This window comes from Colobus angolensis, unplaced genomic scaffold (assembly GCF_000951035.1).
Source record: "Colobus angolensis palliatus isolate OR3802 unplaced genomic scaffold, Cang.pa_1.0 Scaffold2, whole genome shotgun sequence".
Classification (NCBI taxonomy): Eukaryota; Metazoa; Chordata; class Mammalia; order Primates; family Cercopithecidae; genus Colobus; species Colobus angolensis.
The window spans coordinates 20,220,015-20,240,616 of NW_012115154.1; the positions used below are offsets into that span (position 1 = coordinate 20,220,015).

The 20,602-nt window shown below is 36.1% G+C and overlaps 1 protein-coding gene across 1 annotated transcript in view; it reads right to left on the reverse strand.

The window, feature by feature from the left end:
- KMT2C (lysine (K)-specific methyltransferase 2C) overlaps positions 1 to 20,602 on the reverse strand; it is a 233,018-nt gene that overhangs the window by 90,022 nt on the left and 122,394 nt on the right. The window contains exons 14-22 of the mRNA XM_011941521.1: positions 19,124 to 19,243; positions 16,278 to 16,394; positions 10,705 to 10,806; positions 10,408 to 10,512; positions 4,932 to 5,113; positions 4,512 to 4,676; positions 3,075 to 3,184; positions 2,509 to 2,574; positions 1,021 to 1,233 (exon numbers count right to left, since the gene is read on the reverse strand). Of these exons, the coding sequence (XP_011796911.1) occupies positions 1,021 to 1,233; positions 2,509 to 2,574; positions 3,075 to 3,184; positions 4,512 to 4,676; positions 4,932 to 5,113; positions 10,408 to 10,512; positions 10,705 to 10,806; positions 16,278 to 16,394; positions 19,124 to 19,243 (1,180 nt within the window). The remainder of the gene's footprint in view (positions 1 to 1,020; positions 1,234 to 2,508; positions 2,575 to 3,074; positions 3,185 to 4,511; positions 4,677 to 4,931; positions 5,114 to 10,407; positions 10,513 to 10,704; positions 10,807 to 16,277; positions 16,395 to 19,123; positions 19,244 to 20,602) is intronic.

Below are 20,602 nucleotides of genomic sequence, written 5' to 3' on the forward strand. Positions count from 1 at the left end.
GAGGCTGAGGCAGGAGAATCGCTTGAACCCGGGAGGTGGAAACCAACCTGGGCAACATAACAAGGCACAGCCCCTTAAAAAAAAAAAAAAAAAAACTATGAAATAAAATATAATGGAACAGAAATAATTATCACTTCATTTCTAAATCAGTTGAAAATAAATATCCACCCCAAAAATGAGCAAACCTATAGTAATCCTCTTTAGGATATAACTCATATTGGATTTTAAATTACTATTAAAATTATTTTGCTATCTCAAGAATTCAGCAGGCTGAGCAGACCAGATGGCTCGAGCCCAGGAGTTCAAGACCAGTCTGGGCAACACAGCAAAACCCCATCTCTACAAAAAAAAAATACAAAAATTAGCCGGGCGTGGTGGCCCGCATCCATGGTCCCAGCTACTCAGGAGGCTGAGGTAGGAGGGACGCTTGAGCCCAGGAGGCAGATGTTGTAGTGAGCCAAGATCGTGCCACTGCACTCCAACCTGGGCAACAGAGTGAGACCCTGTCTCCCCACCAAAAACAAAAAAAAAATCAGCTAGAAAAATGTTACATTTACATTGATCAAGAAAATGTTTATAAACCAATAGTTTATGATGCACACTGGTGAATATGAAGTTATACCTGAAGCTTAAATGACAGCTTTTCCATTTCTAGAATGTATGCATCAAGTTCTACGTTAACTTAAACATGGTATTATCCAAGCTCACAGTATCTGAGAAGGTTTATGTTATCTAGCAAACTAAAGTCAAGCCCTCTGTATTTCCCCACCTGTGATCTTCAAAGATACGGTGCTCCTTGAGATTTCTGAAAGGTAGGTCTGTTCTAAAATGTGTGAAAGGAAGAGAACCTGAAAAGGCAAGGTCTAAGAAGATCACTCATTTGGAAATGGCAAGGGTCACATCAGGGGTCATCTAAGTTAGTGTGATTTACCCTTTGGTAAATCATACACATATTTCAAAAGTTACTTTATATGCTTTAATTCTTGCACACATATTTCATGGAAAATAAATTAGTATTACCTCGACTATCATCCATTTCACCATCCCTTGAATGCTCTGATTGGATGTCTGGAGGGGTCTGAAGGACGGCCACGCTATTCTGATTTATAATCTTCAATTTCAATTTTGGTTTTGACCGTTTTCTTCTTGGAACTGTAACTGTGAGGCTCTGTAACTGAGTCATCCCTGATTCAGTCAAACACACACCATCCTGGGTATAAGTCTTGGGTGGGTCTAAAATTACAAAATCCCAAGAATACAAATTTAAACTTTCATTTTAAATTTGACTGATTACTGTTCCAAAATACCCATGTCAAGGGAATGTGACTATAGTTCTAGAAAGCAATTACATATCTATGAAATGCATGAATAATTAACTTCATGATACCCAATAAAAACTAGGAACAATAGGTCAAACTTTCTGGGATTATAGGCAAAAAGGCTGCATATTTTTAAAAAATGGTCTTCCTAGGCCGGGTGCGGGGGCTCACACCTGTAATCCCCAGCACTTTGGGAGGCCGAGGCAGCAGGCGGATCACGAGGTCAGGAGATCGAGACCATCCTGGATAACACAGTGAAACCCTGTCTCTTCTAAAAATACAAAACATTAGCTGGGCATAGTGGCATGCACCTGTAATCCCAGCTACGTGGGAGGCTGAGGCAGGAGAATCGCTTGAACCCGGGAGGTGGAGGTTGCAGTGAGCCGAGATCATGCCACTGCACTCCAGCCTGGGTGACAAGGCGAGACTCTGGCTCCAAACCAAAAAAAAAGTCTTCCTGGCATTTCTATTTTCATGTCCCAATAAAAAGAGTTAGAAGCACTGCAACTAAACGCAATGCTCAGCTAATCCACTATGAGCTTTTTCCTAGAAAAAATCAAAAGATAGGGATCTATTTACATAAGAGAAGAGAGAATACTCCAGAAGTTCATCTGGAAAAATCAGAGCATCAACATAATTACTAATAGGGAGAGGTAATAAATAAGTACAAATCCTGCAGATTTAATTTTAAATGTACAAAACTGTTGTTCCTTAGAACAATTCCTGTACTATCCAAATGTTTTTGTATCAGGTACTATTAAATACAAGTATTCAAAAGAATGATTGTTTCATAAGAATATCATATTAATCACCATACTAAGTTTATTTATTATTTTAAAAATTAAGAGATTGAATTAATTCTAAAATAAACCTGTTTGCTAACTAGGCCACATTTTCTGCTAACTGATAATTAAGCACAGTAATATATCAATGAAACCAAAGCAAGTATGGCATTAATGGTTATTCTAAGAGCTGTTATTTTTGTTGCCAACTTGCTGAAATTTATAGGAGTACTGCCCCAGTAAAGCTGGATGACATTTCATATATCATTGTGGAAATGATTACCAACATGAGGGAATTTGGATAGAACACCTATATGATTGAAGCAGGTTTCACGAGTGGTAAGCCAATTATGTAAAAATTAAGCAAAGTAAATTAATTAAATTAAGTAAAGCATTTCAAATTTTACCTAGCTCTTTTACTTTTGTGACAATTTGTGCTACAAGTGAAGATTCACAGCAGTCTGAGGAAGGCACTGAAACGAAAAAAAAAATCCAGATAATTCTTTTCAGAAAAAGTAAAGTGTATTTAAATACTTATATATGATTAAAATTTGTTTCTATACTCATTTTATTAAAATAAATGTTTGAACACTAAAGTTAAAAGTGGTTTTTAAAGCAACAACAAAACAAGAAGTGGTGAAGGAAATACTCAAGTCATGGAGGAAAACCTGGCTAAGAAAGAATCAATATATTGGATTTTGACATATTGTCAATAACTACAAGATCATGTTCCTTGGAAGCAAAATTATAGTTTACATCTAAAGTATATGCTTTTTACTGTTTCATGTCAATTGTTTTATTAAAAGTTGTGATAAGTCATGTGTAACCAAAAGTATTTTTCGTAAAATACTTGTCAAAGTAAGTTTCACAAAGACAAAATAGAGTAGAGCTAAGCTAATTCATTGGTTATGGACAGTAAGGTGCAAGTGAGTGGTACAAGAGTGCAGACTCACAGTTTAAATTATTCTCTTACCATTAGACGCAGGCATATAGGGTCTGCACATGCTACAATCAAAACCAATGTCTGCTACATTTTCCACTTCTTCCTCAGTATTTAAGTTTTGACAAACTGCATGCATCCATCTAAAAAGACCATATTTGTACATGTTTTTTAAAAAATGGAATATACCGATAACTGCTACCTTTTAAAACCTGTAACACTGACAGTCTTCAAACTTAAAAGCCCTAAGCCTCACATGCTCCTCCTACCTTGCCCTTTTCTCCTAACTATCCCTATTAACAGAAAACTTTCATAGAGCTAAGAAGGAAATAAAAGGAGTAAGAACAACTATTAGAGAGGAAGCAAAGCACATTACATAAGGAAGCCAATTATTTTATCATCATATATTAAATATTTCAAAGACAGCAAGGAAGCTAGTTAGAGCAAACAGAAAGGTATTCAGAAATACTGCAAATGGCAGTGCTGGCATATATGTGCTCCATGCAATGCATCTAATTTTAAGTAGACATATCTCATGTAAAACAATGTTGAATGGTAATTGGGAAATAAAGTAAAAAGTTGTCTTGCATTGGAACAAAGAATTAGTAGGCAGAGTCCCAAGAATACTGTACTACTGATGAAATAATACTATTAATAATAATATATGTTCACTGTTTAACTTCCAAAAGAGTACAACAATATACCAATGAAAGCAAGGAAACATTCTTGATTTTGAAATTCCACATAATTACGTAGGGCAGGCAGAAGGTGGTATCTAATATCTAGATATCTAGTATTTAGAGCTTTGAGAAAAAGTGGTTTAAGGAAAACAGAATGTGTTAGATATTCTTTATAATTTATTAAAAGATTCAGAAACCCTCCATAAGAAATGGCATAGATGAAGGCAATAATTCTCCATCTAATTTCAAGGGATTCCTAAACCCTCAAAAAGGCCTAAATTAAAAATCTTTAGTCTTGGCCAGAAGCAGTGGCTCACGCCTGTAATCACAACACTTTGGGAGGCTGAGGCGGGTGGATCACAAAGTCAAAAGATCGAGACCATCCTGGCCAACATGGTGAAACCCCATCTCTACTAAAAACACAAATATTAGCTGGGTGTGGTGGCACACACCTGTAGTCTCAGCTACTCGGGAGGCTGAGGCAGGAGAATCACTTGAACCCAGGAGGCAGAGGCTGCAGTGAGCCGAGATCGTGCCACTGCACTCCAGTCTGGCGACAGAGCGAGGCTCAGTCTCCAAATTAAAAAAAAAAAAAAAAAAAAAAAACTTTAGTCTGGAGTTGAGAATTCAAAACAGGAAATCACTTCTGTAAGTTTCTAGGTGACTAGAAATCTACAAAGCAAAAAGTTCTGTACCTAAAACTTATGATCAAGGAAAAGCTATTTTCCATTTTCTTTTTGCTACATTTCAAAGAGAAAAGCTTTAAAAAGATGAAAAAACAGCACAATACCTATCACATTGTCTACATTGCAGAATAAGATCTTCTTCTCTATAGTTTCGATAGCAGACTGGACAGGAAGATAAGCTTGCACAAGGAGCACACTGTGTGTAATTGTTCTGCCATTCACATCTTAGACCTGCAGATGTTGCTCCACAGTGTCTGCACCAAACACACCTGAAATCCAAATCCCCCCGAAAAGTCTCAATTTTATTTTCTTAGTTATTCAGTTACTGTAATTCAGGAAGCTACATATGAACATAATGGGGGAAATGATTTAACGTGTAGGTGAAAATTTTTCTGATTAGTGATATCCATCATAGCATACGTGTATTATTCAATTAAATAGATGTGGCTAATTTTTAAAAACTAAAGTGGTACGATAAAGTTCTGAACTTGAAAGACTAGCAAGGCAAACAAATCCTAGAGTACCATTTGCACTTCCAGCCTCCTTTGGGAACTGTCTGCAATGGAGGGTCTAGGCAGTAGGTGTGATAACTTATGTCACAGTCATCACACAGCAGGAGTCTTCCTGGGTCAGTTGCCTTCCCACAGGCCTCACACACAGTGCACTCAAGACACCTCCAACCTTTGCTAAGAACCACTTTAGTGATCTGTAAAAGAAACAACCAATCCATGTGATTTATGCATTAACCTAACATAATCAAATACACTATATAAATTAATATGGTGCTTACGTACCTAGAAGCAGAAAAGAGGCAATCAACATTTATTGAACACCTATGGAGGCCCAATATTGTGTTGGGCATGTTCATATGCACTTTTAGGAGCCTACTGAGCAGAGTAATAGAAAGTGGCATATATTTTAATGCCTTTTTACAGTCCACATAATTACCTTATGCCGTACATTTAATGTCCACTATATTTTTAGATATAGTGACCACATTTTAAAGAAATCAAGTAAGTTTCCCTATTACTGATACATAATTTGAAAATACATCAACAAAATCTCCATCTACGTTTCCATGCTTAAAATCAATAGAAAAAATATCAAAAAAAAAATGTAAAACATGAGTTCTTAGGGACATTTTATGATCTTAGAGGATTTCTATTTAGACTCTGAAGCTAGGAATTCCGAAGTTCACATTCACTCCTCTGTTTATTCTCCTCTCTCTCAAGGGTGTTAGTAAAATATTTGGGAATCTCCAAATCCCTAATAAACTCCTGAAGGAAGTCACACCATGTAATATTAAGATTGTGGAACTTCTTAAAGATCTCAAGGGACTAGGGTGTACAGATAGAACCAACCAAATGCACACATGATAATGACACAGCAGGTAATGCTGTGTACATGAAAAATTCAGATCATGAGGTACATGAAAACCTAAAAGCTAACAGAGAAGAAAACAAAAGAGTTAAATTCAAAGGAACACCTATCAGAATGGCACCAAACTTCCCAACTCCAGATGCATAAGTTTCCAATTCTACAGGAAAACACTTTTCAAAGTCCAATTCTCAACCTAGCTACACAAGCAACTGTGTGTGAAGACAGAATACGTTGTAGACACAGGAAGACTCAAAATTCAGCTCCCTCATTCTCCTTCTAATAAAGTTACTGAGAGATATGTGGAACAGAATTAGGATGTATTATAAAGAAAAGGAAGCCTTGGGATCTATAAATCAACAGATCCAACAAAAGACATTCAGGCCAGGAAAGTTTAAGGATGAGAACAACACACCTAGAAGCTACTGGCATATTTCAGAGCAGGAGAAGGCAATGTCCAGGAGGAGGGTAGGACTTTTCCCAGAAAAAAACAGTACTTTAAAAAATAATATTATATGATAGTTATATAGTAGGCAAAAACAAAGAACAAATGGAGAGTCACTATTACTTTCTTGTTATTAAAAACTCCATGAAAGACAAAAGAAACTCATAGTACACTGTTTACATCTGCAGTGAACATTCACTGAGTCAAAACCAACACCTTATTAATTGAACTAAACATAGTAATACAAATATATTGGGAGAAGGAAGGAGGTGTATTTTAAGACCTAAATCAGAATTGATTTATTCATAGCAGAAAGTCGACAAAATCTAGCACTGATAAAGCAGTAAACCAGTTTATCATTTAGAGCTATAGCACTAACTACAAAAAAAAAGACCTGAAAAGATGAAAAGTGATTGCCTCAGACATGGAGGTAAAGTAATACAAGGGTTGGTTGTTCATTACAAGGCTTTTTTTTTTTTTTTTTTTTTTGAGACGGAGTCTCGCTTTGTTGCCTGGGCTGGAATGCAGTGGTATGATCTCAGCTCACTGCAACCTCCGCCTCCCAGGTTCAAATAATTCTCCTGACTCAGCCTCCTGAGTAGCTGGGACTACAGGAATGAGCCACCACACCCAGCTATTTTTTGTATTTTTAGCAGAGATAGAGTTTTACTATGTTGGCCAGGCTGGCTCGAACTCCTGATCTCAAGTGATCCACCTGCCTCGGCCTCCCAAAGTGCTGGGATTACAGGTGTGAGGCAACATGCCCGGCCCATTACAAAGCTTTTCACCTCATTTGATTTTTAAACATGTATATTTATTAGTTTGATTAGCTTATTGATTTTTAAGAATTTGTCTTAGATTACCAAGTTAATATATTACTTGCCCAAATGAAGGAAATGGCCTAGGAGTAAGATCAGGGTGGCTTAGAGCAGTAGCCAGCAAACATTTCCAATAAAGGGCCAGAGAGTAAACAGAAAGTTTTGAGGGCCATATGATCTGTTGCAACTTTATAAAAACTCTGCCAGTATAAGGCAAAAACCACTACAAATATATGTAAACAAAAGAACACGGTCATATTTCATTAAAAGTTTATTTGCAAACACAGGAAATGGGCCAGATTTAGTCTACGGGCCAGTCTGCCTAACCCTGGCTTCAGTGATGATCTGAAGATAAAGTGGCAGACAGATAGGGGGTGTTTAGTGGCAGAATTTTTAAAGTATTTATTTTCATTCCTACTAAGTTTTCTTCACAGATACGTGTGGCCCCTTTTACAACCAAACTCTCCAACTTTCTCAGTTTATATTCACTCTTCAACACACTACACTCTGGTCTCTACTCCCACATCCACTCAAAACTGCTTAAGCCAGGCTTGTCAAGACCTTCTTATTCTCAAATCTAACAGAAATGTTAGTGTTTGTGTTTCTTGATTGCTAGTACTTCAACACTTGAACAATTTCTCCCTCTGTGAAATTTCCTTTTAACCTAGGTACTGGGGTTGTACTATCAAGTCATTTTTTTCTTCTGCTGAACCAGTTTAGGCTTAGTTTTAAAAGTTGTTTCAAATAAGATGTTATCCAGGATTCCATTCATGGTACCCTGCCCAAAATTGTTACAGATATGTTTTATAATCTAATACGGATACATGCTTCAACTCTAATAGAGTAAGTGGGACCAGCCTGTTCTCCCATAAGATACTAGAAAATTGGACAAAATGTATGAAACAATTGTTTTCAGATATTGGACAACACATAGTACAGGAGACAGTGGTCTCTGAAAGGAAGGACACACTCAGGGAGTCCTGTGATACTCTGCCTAGAAACATTTTCCAGAACGCTGCCCAGGGTAGGAGAACTTCATCAGAGAACAATCCATGGCCTCCCTGAGGTTAGGGAAGGTGAGGCAGTGGAATGTGCAGGACACAGTACTCAAAATGAAGAAGCATTAAGGACTAAGAGCTCCAGAAATCTAAAGGATTCCCCTGAAATCTTCGGCAGAACACCAAGCTGCACTTCTATAAGGCCAAAGACCCCCAACCAGGGGAAAGTACACCTACTAGGAATTTGTAAGCTGCACAGTTACTGAGCTTGCAAAAGGCTCAAAGACAAGTGAAGCCCAACTAGTCAAGAGTACAAAGACAATGGTGAACAGGGTGTAGAATTCAGTAGAGATCCCAGAAAGGCCAAGTCTTAAGTATAGGGTTAAACTAATGCTAGGACCGCAGCTACCAAAGTGTGGTCTAGGGAACCCCAGTGGGCCTGTAAGGTTAAAACAAGTTTAAATAATACTAGGATTTAATTTGCCTTTTTTGACTTTAATTCATTCACAATTATACAGTGCTATTTATAGAGGCTACATGTTGAATCATATCATTACATTGACATTATGCAGGTTGTGCTTCTGTAGTCTTGTGTTATAAAATGTTCCTAGTTTTAATTCCTAAAATGGTGAATAGTCCATAGTTAAAATCCTCATAAACAAAAACTATCGGGTCCTCAGGAATTTTAAAGAGTGTTAAGGTTCTAAAACCATAAAGTCTGAAAACATCCACCTCAGAGTGAAGGCTTTCTAGACTTGCCCCAGAAAGCTTAAAAAGAAGCTTCAAAGGTATCAAACTTACCCACAAACAATTGCCTCCTACAACAAAAATTCAAACTGAGTCAATTCAAATATCCCTAGTATATTTCTAGATACTGCTGTATTTCTCAATCAATGAGACTGCAGTGTCCTACACTGTCCAAAACAGCGTCATCATATAAAAGGAACCACACACAATTTTTAAAAATAGCAATTCAAATTCTAGCTCTACCAGTAACTAGGTGTTTGACAGTGAACTAATTGTCCAATTTTAACTTATGTAAGTCGTATTTAACTCATCTGTAAAATGGGAATCCGGTAATTGTTGGATGGGTTAAAAGAAATACATTACTACCTTGAAAGGGATCTTACTCAATTTCCTTAGGTCCAAGTATTCTAAAACACAAAACCTAATAACAGCAACTTTTATACAAAGTACAAAGAAGAAAAGAAACATATTTTATGCATATATAACTCTATTTTTTTAATTGGCTTTATATACTCTGTCTTTTTCAGTCAAATACCATGAGCAATTAATTTTAAAAGACTACATAAATTAACCGTACTAGTCTTCTATTTTGGATATTATTAAATCTTTCATTTTGATTCCTAAATTCACAAAAACCTGTATTGCCCTATAAAAGAAATACTAGTGCAGTTATCAACAAAGAATTCTGAGGGAGATAATGTTGATTTGCTTACTACACTGACATTTTACTGACAATGATACAATACAGTCACGTTTGAAGGGCAGGGGAGAAAGGTATAAAAATCACTCATAGTTCACAACCTATGAAACTGAGGTTAGTATTTATATTACATGGTATGGCAGTACTAGAAAAGATTTACTTGTGGAGTACATTAAGACCGCTGCTGTACAGCTATACCTCCATGCTTGCCTCCAGTGGCCATGACACTTTATTCAAATATGTAAGTTTTATTAAGACTGAGTTCTTTTTTTTTTTTTTTTTTTTAAGACTGAGTTCTTAAAAAGAAAAACCAAGAACCTTAGATTCAACACTGAAGTATTGAGACCTGTCCATATTTAAAACCAAGCACACGATACCACTTAAAAGGTTCCCCAGAAAGCCTCTATCCTGAAATGCTTGAAAGTGAGCAGTGCTGACTCTCGATTATTACCAATTGCATTAAATATGGCACTTGTTTTGTTTCTTTTGGCTGTAAAGAGAAAATGTCTTTTTGTATATGAGTGAGCATAGAGAGAGAATGTGGGAAAGAACAGAATGGGCTAATAATTTTTTACTAAATACTCCAGTTCTCAGCTTTTTAAATCAACAGACAAAATGAATCAGTTAAACCTAAAATCTTTGTGAATAGTATAAATTATCTTTTAAGTTAAATGCATATATTTTTATGTTTTACTTTTTCAAGACAAAAGCAGGACATTAGTACAATATAAGATTTATAGAGGAGCAAATTTCTTCAAATAGCAAACCCTTAAAAGCAGTATTTAAAGTACTTAAATACTGTCACATATGTATAATATTCATCATACTTAACTGTGAGAACTGGGAGTTCATGTTACCACTCAAATCAAATAAAAATTCACTACATTTTTGTTAACTCAATTTAAGGATGTTTACCTTAATACTGACACAGTATGGATGGTAACACTGACCACACTGAGAACAGGCAAGTAATCTTCCTTCTGCTCCTTGGCCAAAGCTGCCACAAACTACACACATATCCTGAAGTTAAGAAAACAGAACATATTTTAAATGGAGACTAAGCTAAAAATCTACAAATTTTACTTTAAAAATACCTTCTTAACTAATATAGCTCTAAAGCTAAATATTGGATGACTTCTGTATATATGAGATAAAGCAGAAATGTGCAAGGAGGAATTCAATGAGGAAGACAGTAAATTGTTAAGTTCAAACCTGATTCAAAGTGAACTTGTCACTACTAGAAAACAACACAACTGTATTGTGCATAGAGTTTTCTTCATCATCCTTATTTGATGAAATATCTGCAGCAGACACCTATAAAAAGCAAAATACACAAAATATGAAGTTATATTTTTCACTTGTTTTACACTTAACTGGAAAGCTTCAGAAAATTCATAATCAAAACATATATTTTTGCCAAGGTCTAGAATAACAATTCCAAATACTATTAATGCTAAAATACTACCATAAAATTGAGTCATAACATTTTATTATTCACCTAATTCTCTCTTTAGAGGTAGAATTCCTATAGACCAAGAAGTAATGAGAAAATATAATAAACCTGTCTTAGCAAGACTTGATTATACAGAATTCTAATCAAGAAACTATAAATGATAATATTATATGTATGTACATACACAAATCTATCACTCTATTTTAGTGACACACACTTGGGATCTGCTATGTAGCTAGTCTGAACTGAGATGTACTGTAAACATAAAATACAACACCTAATTATATATTACATGTTGAAATGGTAATATTTTAGATATATCAGTCAAAATGGAAGGCATTAAAATTAATTTAGCTTGTTCCCTATAACCTTTATTTTGTTTTGAGAGGGAGTTTCACTCTTGTTGCCCAGGCTGGAGTGTAATGGTGCGATCTCAGCTCACTGCAACCTCCGCCTCCCGGTTCAAGCTATTCTCCTACCTCAGCCTCCCAAGTAGCTGGGATTACAGGTGTCCACCACCATACCCAGCTACTTTTTGTATTTTTAGTAGAGATGGGGTTTCACGATGTTGGTCAGGCTGGTCTCTAACTCCTGACCTCAAGTGATCCACTGCGCCCAGCTCACTGTAACTTTTTAACGTGGCTACTAGAAGTTTTAAATTGCATATGTGGTTCTCATTATATTTCTATTATACCACTTTAGAATATTATTTTGAATAATATCAAAATTTCAGTATTATCCAAATGATTATCAACCAATATTGCTCAGTCTGGACTTACTTCTATTTGACTACATCAACTAAGTACCCACTGGTTTGTTACTAATTTCTAGAGTGATTATGAAACAAAATAAAGCTCTGAATTAGAAGTTGTAGAAGAAGACAAGGAGGGCAGTGCCAAAATCATAAAATACAATCCTCTTTCTTTAAAAAGCTTACAACCTAAGCCTGAAAAGACAGAGTTGAAACACAACAGGTTATGTTCAAGGTCAAAACATAAAACAATAGAATTACTTTTCTTGAGGAACAACTGAAAGAAGATTAACCAGCTGGGTGTGGTGACTCATGTCTATAATCCTAGCACTTTAGGAGGCTGAAGTGGGTGGATCGCTTGAGCTCAGGAGTTCAAGACCAGCCTGGGCAAGGAGGTGAAATCCCGTCTCTACCAAAAATACAAAAAAATAGCCAAGCGTGGTGGCACACGCCTGTAGTCTCAGCTACTCAGGAGGCTGAGGCAGGAGAATCACTTGAACCCGGGAGGCAGAGGTTACAGTGAGCCAAGATTACACCACTGCACTCCAGCCTGGGTGACAGAGCGAGACCCTATCTCCAAAAAAGGAAGAAGGAAGGAAGGAAGGAAGGAAGGAAGGAAGGAAGGAAGGAAGGTAGGAAGGTAGGTAGGTTAACTAAATAGAAGGACTACATCTCAGTATTTTTCAAAATAAATATATTTAAAAGCAGTTTTTTGGGTTTTTTTGAGACAGTCTCGTTCTGTCCCCCATGCTGGAGTGCAGTGGTGCGATCTCGGCTCACTGCAAGCTCCGCCTCCCGGGTTCACGCGCCTGCCACCACGCCCGGCTAATTTTTTTGTATTTTTAGTAGAAATGGGGCTTCACCATGTTAACCACGATGGTTTCGATCTCCTGACACAGTGATCCACCCGCCTCGGCCTGCCAAAGTGCTGGGATTACAGGCATGAGCCACCGCACTTGGTCTAAAAGCAGTTTCAATGGACAGTACTAATGCTTTATAAGAGCAATTTACAGTCATATGAACCCTAATAATGCTGATATTCATCATTACAGAATAAGTAAAACAATGGCAAATCCAAACATTAGAAAATTATGCAACATTTTAAAAGCAAGGAGGCAGAAATTTATATGGACTCTCATGAAAGAAATTATCAAAAGACACTGTTGAGTAAAAAAATAAATTGCAGAACAGTATGTGAGGTGTAGCACTTATAAAAACATGCAAAGTCATTATATGTAGTCTACGGGCACATATCATAGGTTGAATCATAAGAAACTGCTGCTTTTCATCAGTTCAGAAATAATATTGGCAATTTCATACGGATCAACCTAATATATAAAGATACCAAACTAGTAACAGGGAAATAAGAAGGACTGAGGAGTTAGCAATGGTAAATTCTGATCTACCTATAATGCTTTAATTTTGTACACAGAAAAAATGTATTGATGTGTTATATGCATACTTCAAAATTAGTTTTCTAAGATTTTAGAGAATCATCCAAGATGATTCACAAAAGCAGAATCATCATGATCAGTAAGAAATTAAGTGACCACTAAAAGTAATCATTAATTCAGCCATAGGACTAATGATGCATTGAGAAGACTATTAAGATATGTAATTGTGGAAATGGCTAAAATAGAGATAAAAGTATCTATTTCTACCTCCCAACCACTAACAGAAATTTCAACACTTTATACACACTGCGCAGCTCAAAGAAATTGTAAAGATCCATTATTATTTTTAAAAGGAAATTTAACCAGTGAATGCTTTCAGTGAAAATGATAAACAATATATTCCCAGTAGAAACCAGAAACAAAGTTTGCAGTAAAAAATTACAATGTCCCTAGATTCAAGTGGGAGGTGGAGAGTTATATTTAAATAATAAGTGCAGAAAAACCAAAATATTTTAAAATAATTGTCCACGCAAGAAAGAAAACAGTATCATCTAGCTTGAGGACCCACTGTTTTTATTTTATAATTTATTTCATGACCTTTAGACTGCTAGAAAAATAAATTACCTTGAGGGCAAAGGTAAACTTTGAGAAAATAAGTGCTATTGCTGCCTGCATAGATAATAGTGTGATTTATTCAGAAGGTGATAGATATTTCATTTTCTTAGACCACAGATATAAGCCAGGGAACAGAAAGCTCTGACCTAAACTTCACAAATGTCCCTTCCAAACAGGGACACAAAAGAGTAAACAAAAAAAGAAGATCAAATTAAACTCAAAGTGAGAAGATAGGAAAAAAGAGATGAGAATATAAATCAATAAAACAGAAAGGGGAAAGAAAATAGACAAAAGTCCATGAAAACAATGGCTGACTCAAGAAGATCAATAAGATTGATAAATCTCTAGCCAGACTGATCAGGAAAAAAATAAGACAAGATACAAAGTATTAGTATTGAGAATAAGGAAGGTGAAATCACTACAGATTCTACAGGTATTAAAATAGTAAGAAATATTATGATCAACTCCATTCCTTTAATTTGTCAAGATAGACAAAATGAACAAATCTCTTGAAAGATGCAAATTTATGCAAGGGGAGACAAATAACCTAAATAGGTACCTGTTAAAGAAACAAAATTTGTTGTTAAAAACCGACCCATAGGCTGGGCGCGGTGGCTCATCCTGTAATCCCAGCACTTTGGGAGTCAGATCATCTGAGGCCAGGAGTTCGAGACCAGCCTGGCCAACATGGCAAAACCCTATCTCTACCAAAAACACAAAAATTAGCCAGGCATGTTGGTGCACACCTGTAATCCCAGCTACTCAGAAGGCTGAGGCAGGAGAATTGCTTGAACCTGGGAGGTGGAGGCTGCAGTGAGCGCAGATCACTCCACTACACTCTTGCCTGAGCGCAGTGGCTCACGCCTGTAATCCCAACATTTTGGGAGGCCAAGGCAGGTGGATCACCTGAGATCGGAAGTTCGAGACCAGCCTGGCCAACATGGTGAAAAATTGTCTCTACTAAAAAATACAAAAAAAAATTAGCTAGGCGTGGTGGCGGGCACCTGTAATCCCAGCTACTCAGGGGGCTGAGGCAGAGGAGTCACTTGAACCTGGGAGGTGGCAGTTGCATGAGTCGAGATCGTGCCATTGCAATTCAGCCTGGGCAACAAGAGCGAAATTCCATCTCAAAAGAAAAAAAAAAAAGAAAACAAAACAAAAACCACCCCACAAAGAAAATTTCAGGCCAAGATAGTTCCACTAATAAATTCATGTATAATTTAAGAAGAAATATTTCCACTACTACACAACTTTTCCAGAAAACTGAAGAGGAGAATACACTTCCTGATTCATTCTAAGAAGCTGGAGTTATGCTGATACCAAAACCAGACGAAGACATTACAAGAATGTAAGACTACAGGCTGGGGCATGGTGACTCATGGCTGTAATCCCAGCACTTTGGGAAGCCAAGGTGGGAAAACTGCTTGAGCTCAGAAGTTCGAGACCAACCTGGACAACATAGTGAGATGCTGTCTCTATGAAAAATTTTTAAAAAGGAGTTGGATGTATGTAGTAGGACACACACCCATGGTCCCAGCTACTTGGGAGATGGAGGTGGGAGGTCGAATCTGGAGTGAGCTATGATCACACCACCGCACTCCAGCCCAGAAATTAGAACAAGAACCTGTCTCAGAAAAAAAAAAGAAGGAAAACAAAAAGTGCACAAGTCTACAACCGTGGTGCATCCAGTTTTATTAATACTCAGCAAGAAAAGGGAGTACACTGTTAACAAACGCAACAGCATAGATGAATCTCCAAATAATTGTGCTGAAATAAATCAGTCCAAAAAGCGTACAATTCTGTAGGATTCCACTTATATACAACTCTAGAAAATGCAAACTAATCTTGGAAACGAGGATGGATGGCAGAGGGAATGCAGAAAATTACAAAGGGGCATGAAGAAACTTTGGGAGATGAATATATTCACTATCATGATTGTGGCATCGTTTTCAAGGGTATATACATATATCAAAGCTTATGGAATTGTACATGTCAAATATAGCTTATATCAACTATACCTCAATAAGCCTGGTTTTAAAATTTTTCTTTTTGAAAAAAGGACAAGAATCTAAGCTTCCTTACTCCTTCTGGCTTAGTAGTAAACTTGAATAATTTCACCTGTACTTAAAATGACATTTCAGAATTTTAAAAACAGGATTTTAATAAAATAGCGAAGTTATTACATAAAATATTTGCTAGTAGTTAGCAAATATATTTGTAATGCACATATAAATAAAGCCTCATAACATGATATAAGCAAATATCTATCAATCTTAAAATTTTTTAAATAAAAGAGCAACTATATTACACATTGACTTTATGGAGAGGGTTGGCATAGAAAGATAAGGAGTCAAAGAGGAAGGTAAGGAAAGAGAAAGGATGAGAAAGTAAATATACAAGAAAATGTAACCAGAGGCTCAAAAAAAAAAAAAAAAAAGCAAAGTAGAGACAGAGTAAAATAAAATAAACATTTTGGCCTATTTATATGATTCTTAAGATCAAAATAACTTGCTGTGAGATTTTCATCAATTGACATATAGATTAGAGAAAATATACATAAAGCAAGCCTCACCCCAGGTAATACAACAGCTCCGATTCCACTTTTCAGCTTTGACCTGCCTCGGCCACCTCGCCCCGACAGTCCTGCACCTCGAGGTCTCCGCTTTCCTGGAAATCCAGACCCACGGCCCTATGTAACAGATTAGGAAAAGTCAACATTCTGTGACAGTCGAAAAGAATTTTTAAATCCAAATGCCACTGAGATAAAACATTTTATTAAATGTTACACAAACACTTTTTTAGGTAAGTATTTGTATCTTTAAAAGCATACTCCACAACTTAAAAATCTAAATATAAAATGTTTACAACCTTAGAATCATACCTTGGGCCTGTCACTGTGAACGCTTTCAGCAAGCCTTTGCATGATTTTTCTCTTTCCCACTCCTACATTCTCGGTGGCTAAAACAACTACAGCCTAATCCAGATATTTTGAAGTGCAACAAATTGTATTTAATAGAGTACAGAGTATAAGGAAGAACTCTCTTATTAACTGGTCTTGCAGTGATTACAGTAATAGCTAGTATCTATTGAGTACTTACTATGTACTAATTTAAGTATTTTTTACTCTCAACAATCCCATATAGTAGGTTTTATTATCCCCATTTTAGATGACTTTGCTGAGGAATAAAAAGGTTAAGTAACTTGTCTAAGGTCACTTATCTAGCAAGTCTGGCTCCAGCGTCCCTGGGTTGGAACCATATTCTGTACTGCTACATCAGCATGAAAGTTCATTTTTGCTAGTGTGTAACAGTATTCTTCCTGTCATTAAAATTAAGTCAGTTTCCTTCACTATTCAACAGTTCTCTTATGAACTCAACATTTCTACCTCATTCACCATAGTACTTAGAAGAAAATTTATTATTATTATTACTTTTATTTTTGAGACAAGAACTTGTTCTGTCATTCAGGCTGGAGTGCAGTGGTGTGATCACAGCTCACTGCAGCCCAGAACTCTTGGGCTCAAGTGATCCTCCTGCTTCTGCCTCCCAAAGTGCTGGGATTACAGGAGTAAGCCAAAGAGTCCAGCCAGGAAAAAATATTTGAGGATTATGGGAAAGCTAGCAAAAGGCTTTGTGAAAGCTTTGCTTTAAATAATCTGAATAATAAATACTTGAAATGGAAATAATTTATCTGACTTCTTACACAAAAAATAAATGTATGGGAAAATGTGTTAGTTAAATTCCCTGATAATTTAAGAACCAGAGTATGGTGTTCCCTGCTCCCCTACCCTTGTTTGTACTAATTAACTACTCCTTGAAAAAACCTGGCACCTACCTAAGTAGATGAATCATGTATATTTAAAATTATCCAGATGCTCAGGAAAATACTTTGATGTTTCCCTCCCAACAAGTTAAATAATATGTCATATCTTCAACTGATGTCCCTTATCATAGTTTGAAATGAACTTATTCCCTATTTAGCAGAATGGTTTCCAAGTAAAACTTTATGGTGATACTGTAAGCATAAAATAGACACACATGAATAAAAGGAATGGGAGGAATGGGTTTTTTCCCTTTGGATGTAATAAATACAGCCAGCTTCCAGTTTCAAACTGCCACTCCTGTCTTCTCTTAACCTGCTCTCCTTGAGATCCCTTGAGAGATGCATCAGCTTCTTTGAACAACAGATGTATGGGATCAGGTTAGTTTTTTGGGTTTTTTGTTTGTTTTTGAGACGGAGTCTCGCTTCTACGCCCAGGATGGAGTGCAATGGTGCGATCTTGGCTCACTGCAACCTCCGCCTCCTGGATTCAAGTAATTCTCCTGCCTCAGCCTCCCTAGTGGCTGGGATTACAGGCACATGCCACCATGCCTGGCTAAATTTGTTTGTATTTTTAGTAGAGACGGGGTTTCACCATGTTGGCCAGGTTGGTCTCGAACTCCTGACCTCAAGTGATCCGCCTGCCTCAGCCTCCCAAAGTGTTGGGATTACAGGCGTGAGCCATGGCGCCTGGCCAAGTTTGTTTTGTTTTTAAACTGATATTAAAGATTTTTGAAAAATTAAGTCAGTGATTAAAAATCAATACTACAGTAATCTCTCAATTTATTTTCTCCAACATCAAATGCTGACCCAGAAAAACAAAAAGTGAAAACTGGTGGTCTGTATTACAAAACTATCAACGACTCTTAAAATATTTATACCTCAATATCTTGGATGATATCGGGGGAGGTAGGGAGGTTAAAAAAAAAAATTGTTCTTCCAGTCATGAAAGAAAATAAAGTATAATCTAGAATTCCTTAAAATCCTTGATGAGTCTAAATTAAACAGCCATATTCCAGAATATTAAACATAGAAGATGAAGAAAAATTGTCACCTCTAGTCAATGAAGTATTTTAACTTTTGAGTTAATACTTTTCCAAATTAACTTTTTTCCTCTTCAAAATGCATCACACTACTTACTTCAAGGACTGACAGAGTCATCAACCACTGTCATGGGTGGAAAAGCCTTGTCACTTTAAGGTATTAACCACAGACAATGAAATCTGCCACAATTTTGGTATTTCTTCTCCATGAGAACATAATAAAATAATGGAGTTTTTCTTTTGCTTTTTTCTAAGCAACAATGTTTTATGATATCGTGAATGAAAATGTCCTTAATTACCTTTTGGTCTACATGTCAAGGACTTCTCCCTCATAAAAACAGTAGTAATCACAACAAAAGGAATTAACCATAAAAAGAGGTATTAAAAATGTATACTTGATTTTTAAATGCATATTATTTCTTTACATTAAAATTTTTAGATTTAAAAAGTGTCTCTAGAAGCTCAATCTAGAAAAGACAGATTTAATTCTTAACATCCAGTAGGGCAAAACAATCAGACAGAAATGATATATGAATGTAAATGCAATTTTATTTACCACTTTGATGCTCCAAATGGCACTGCCAGGAAGCTGCCTGGGTTTAAAAATTTCCCGACCTTCTGAAATGTCTGGGGACCAGGAAGGTGGGCTCACTGTATTATGGGTACTCCAAGCCCCCTAGGATATGGCAGTTGAGAAAATAGATGTGTAAAACTCAGCAACATAAAAGGTCAAAGCCAGCAACTAAGGAATTTTAGAACAGCAAAAACAAATGCAAACGTATGGAAATTTAGGACAAATTGCTTCAAGGAAGGCAAAACAAGCTTATCACTAACAGTGACTTAAACATTTAAGTATAACTTAAATAACTTAAATGTTTGCTGCTACAATTTACATTAAATATTTTATTCTGGCTGAGACATCACTAAAATGAAACATTAAAAATTAAGGTTTATATGACATCAACATTGACTCATGAACTGCAATTACTGCACCAAAAAGTAAAATAAAGGTCAATCACACTTTAAGAATTAACACTAGAAGAAAGTACTGGGGGATTATTTTTCTTCTAACAACTATCATTCTACTTAAAAGGAGAAATGGATAACCATAAGGAATTCTATATTCTATAGCTATAAACAACCAAAACCAGTAGTCCAAAGAACGTGATGAGAAATATAAGCAATCGATAAATGCATAAACTTTAAACTGTGGAGAGTTGGTAACATTAAAATACAAATACCATTATTTGTATTAGCATTTAATCACTCCTTCTTCAGTGACCATTAGTTGTGGGTTTGGGTTTCAGTTTTTACTTAGGGAAATGAGTATTTGTGGAAATTACATCCAATGGACAAATATGAAGAAACGTTAAAGCAAATTGTCCTAAATTTGCGAATTAAAATGCCTAAAGTATCCGATAAATTATATGGAAAATAGTATCTTATTAAAAGCTATATAACTAAAACTAAAGCATTTTACTTCCAAATAACCACATTCAATAACACCCTGAACTAATCTGATGAAGATGCTAAACAGCATACAAAAAAATGTTTACTCCACAAAGATAACATTTTAAAGAAAACACAAGACAAATGTCAAACAATAAAATAATCTATTTTGAATTAGGTAAATCAATGGTGCATGCTATAATTTTACCAATTAAGTAACCAAAACTTAAGACAAGGTACATAGTACTTACCGGGTTTCTAGAATATTACCAAATTAACAAGTAGTATCTCATTAATCACATAAAAATACCACCAGGAATTAAAATAACCAGAAATAAGAATGTGACTACTCTTCGGGTAAGAGACAGGTAATGGAATAACAGTATTTTGAGAAAAGCCATGCAAGCAATAGACTGATTTCATTTTTAAGTCACAAACTCAATCCACAGACATTGAAGTCCAGCTATCCAACTCATTCTCACTTTATTTATTTTCCCTTCAGGATCACCCTTGGGTATTCTTTCTTACCCATCAATTCTCTAATCTAACTCGTGTAATCACTATGCTGATTTCACTAAGCAGCAAC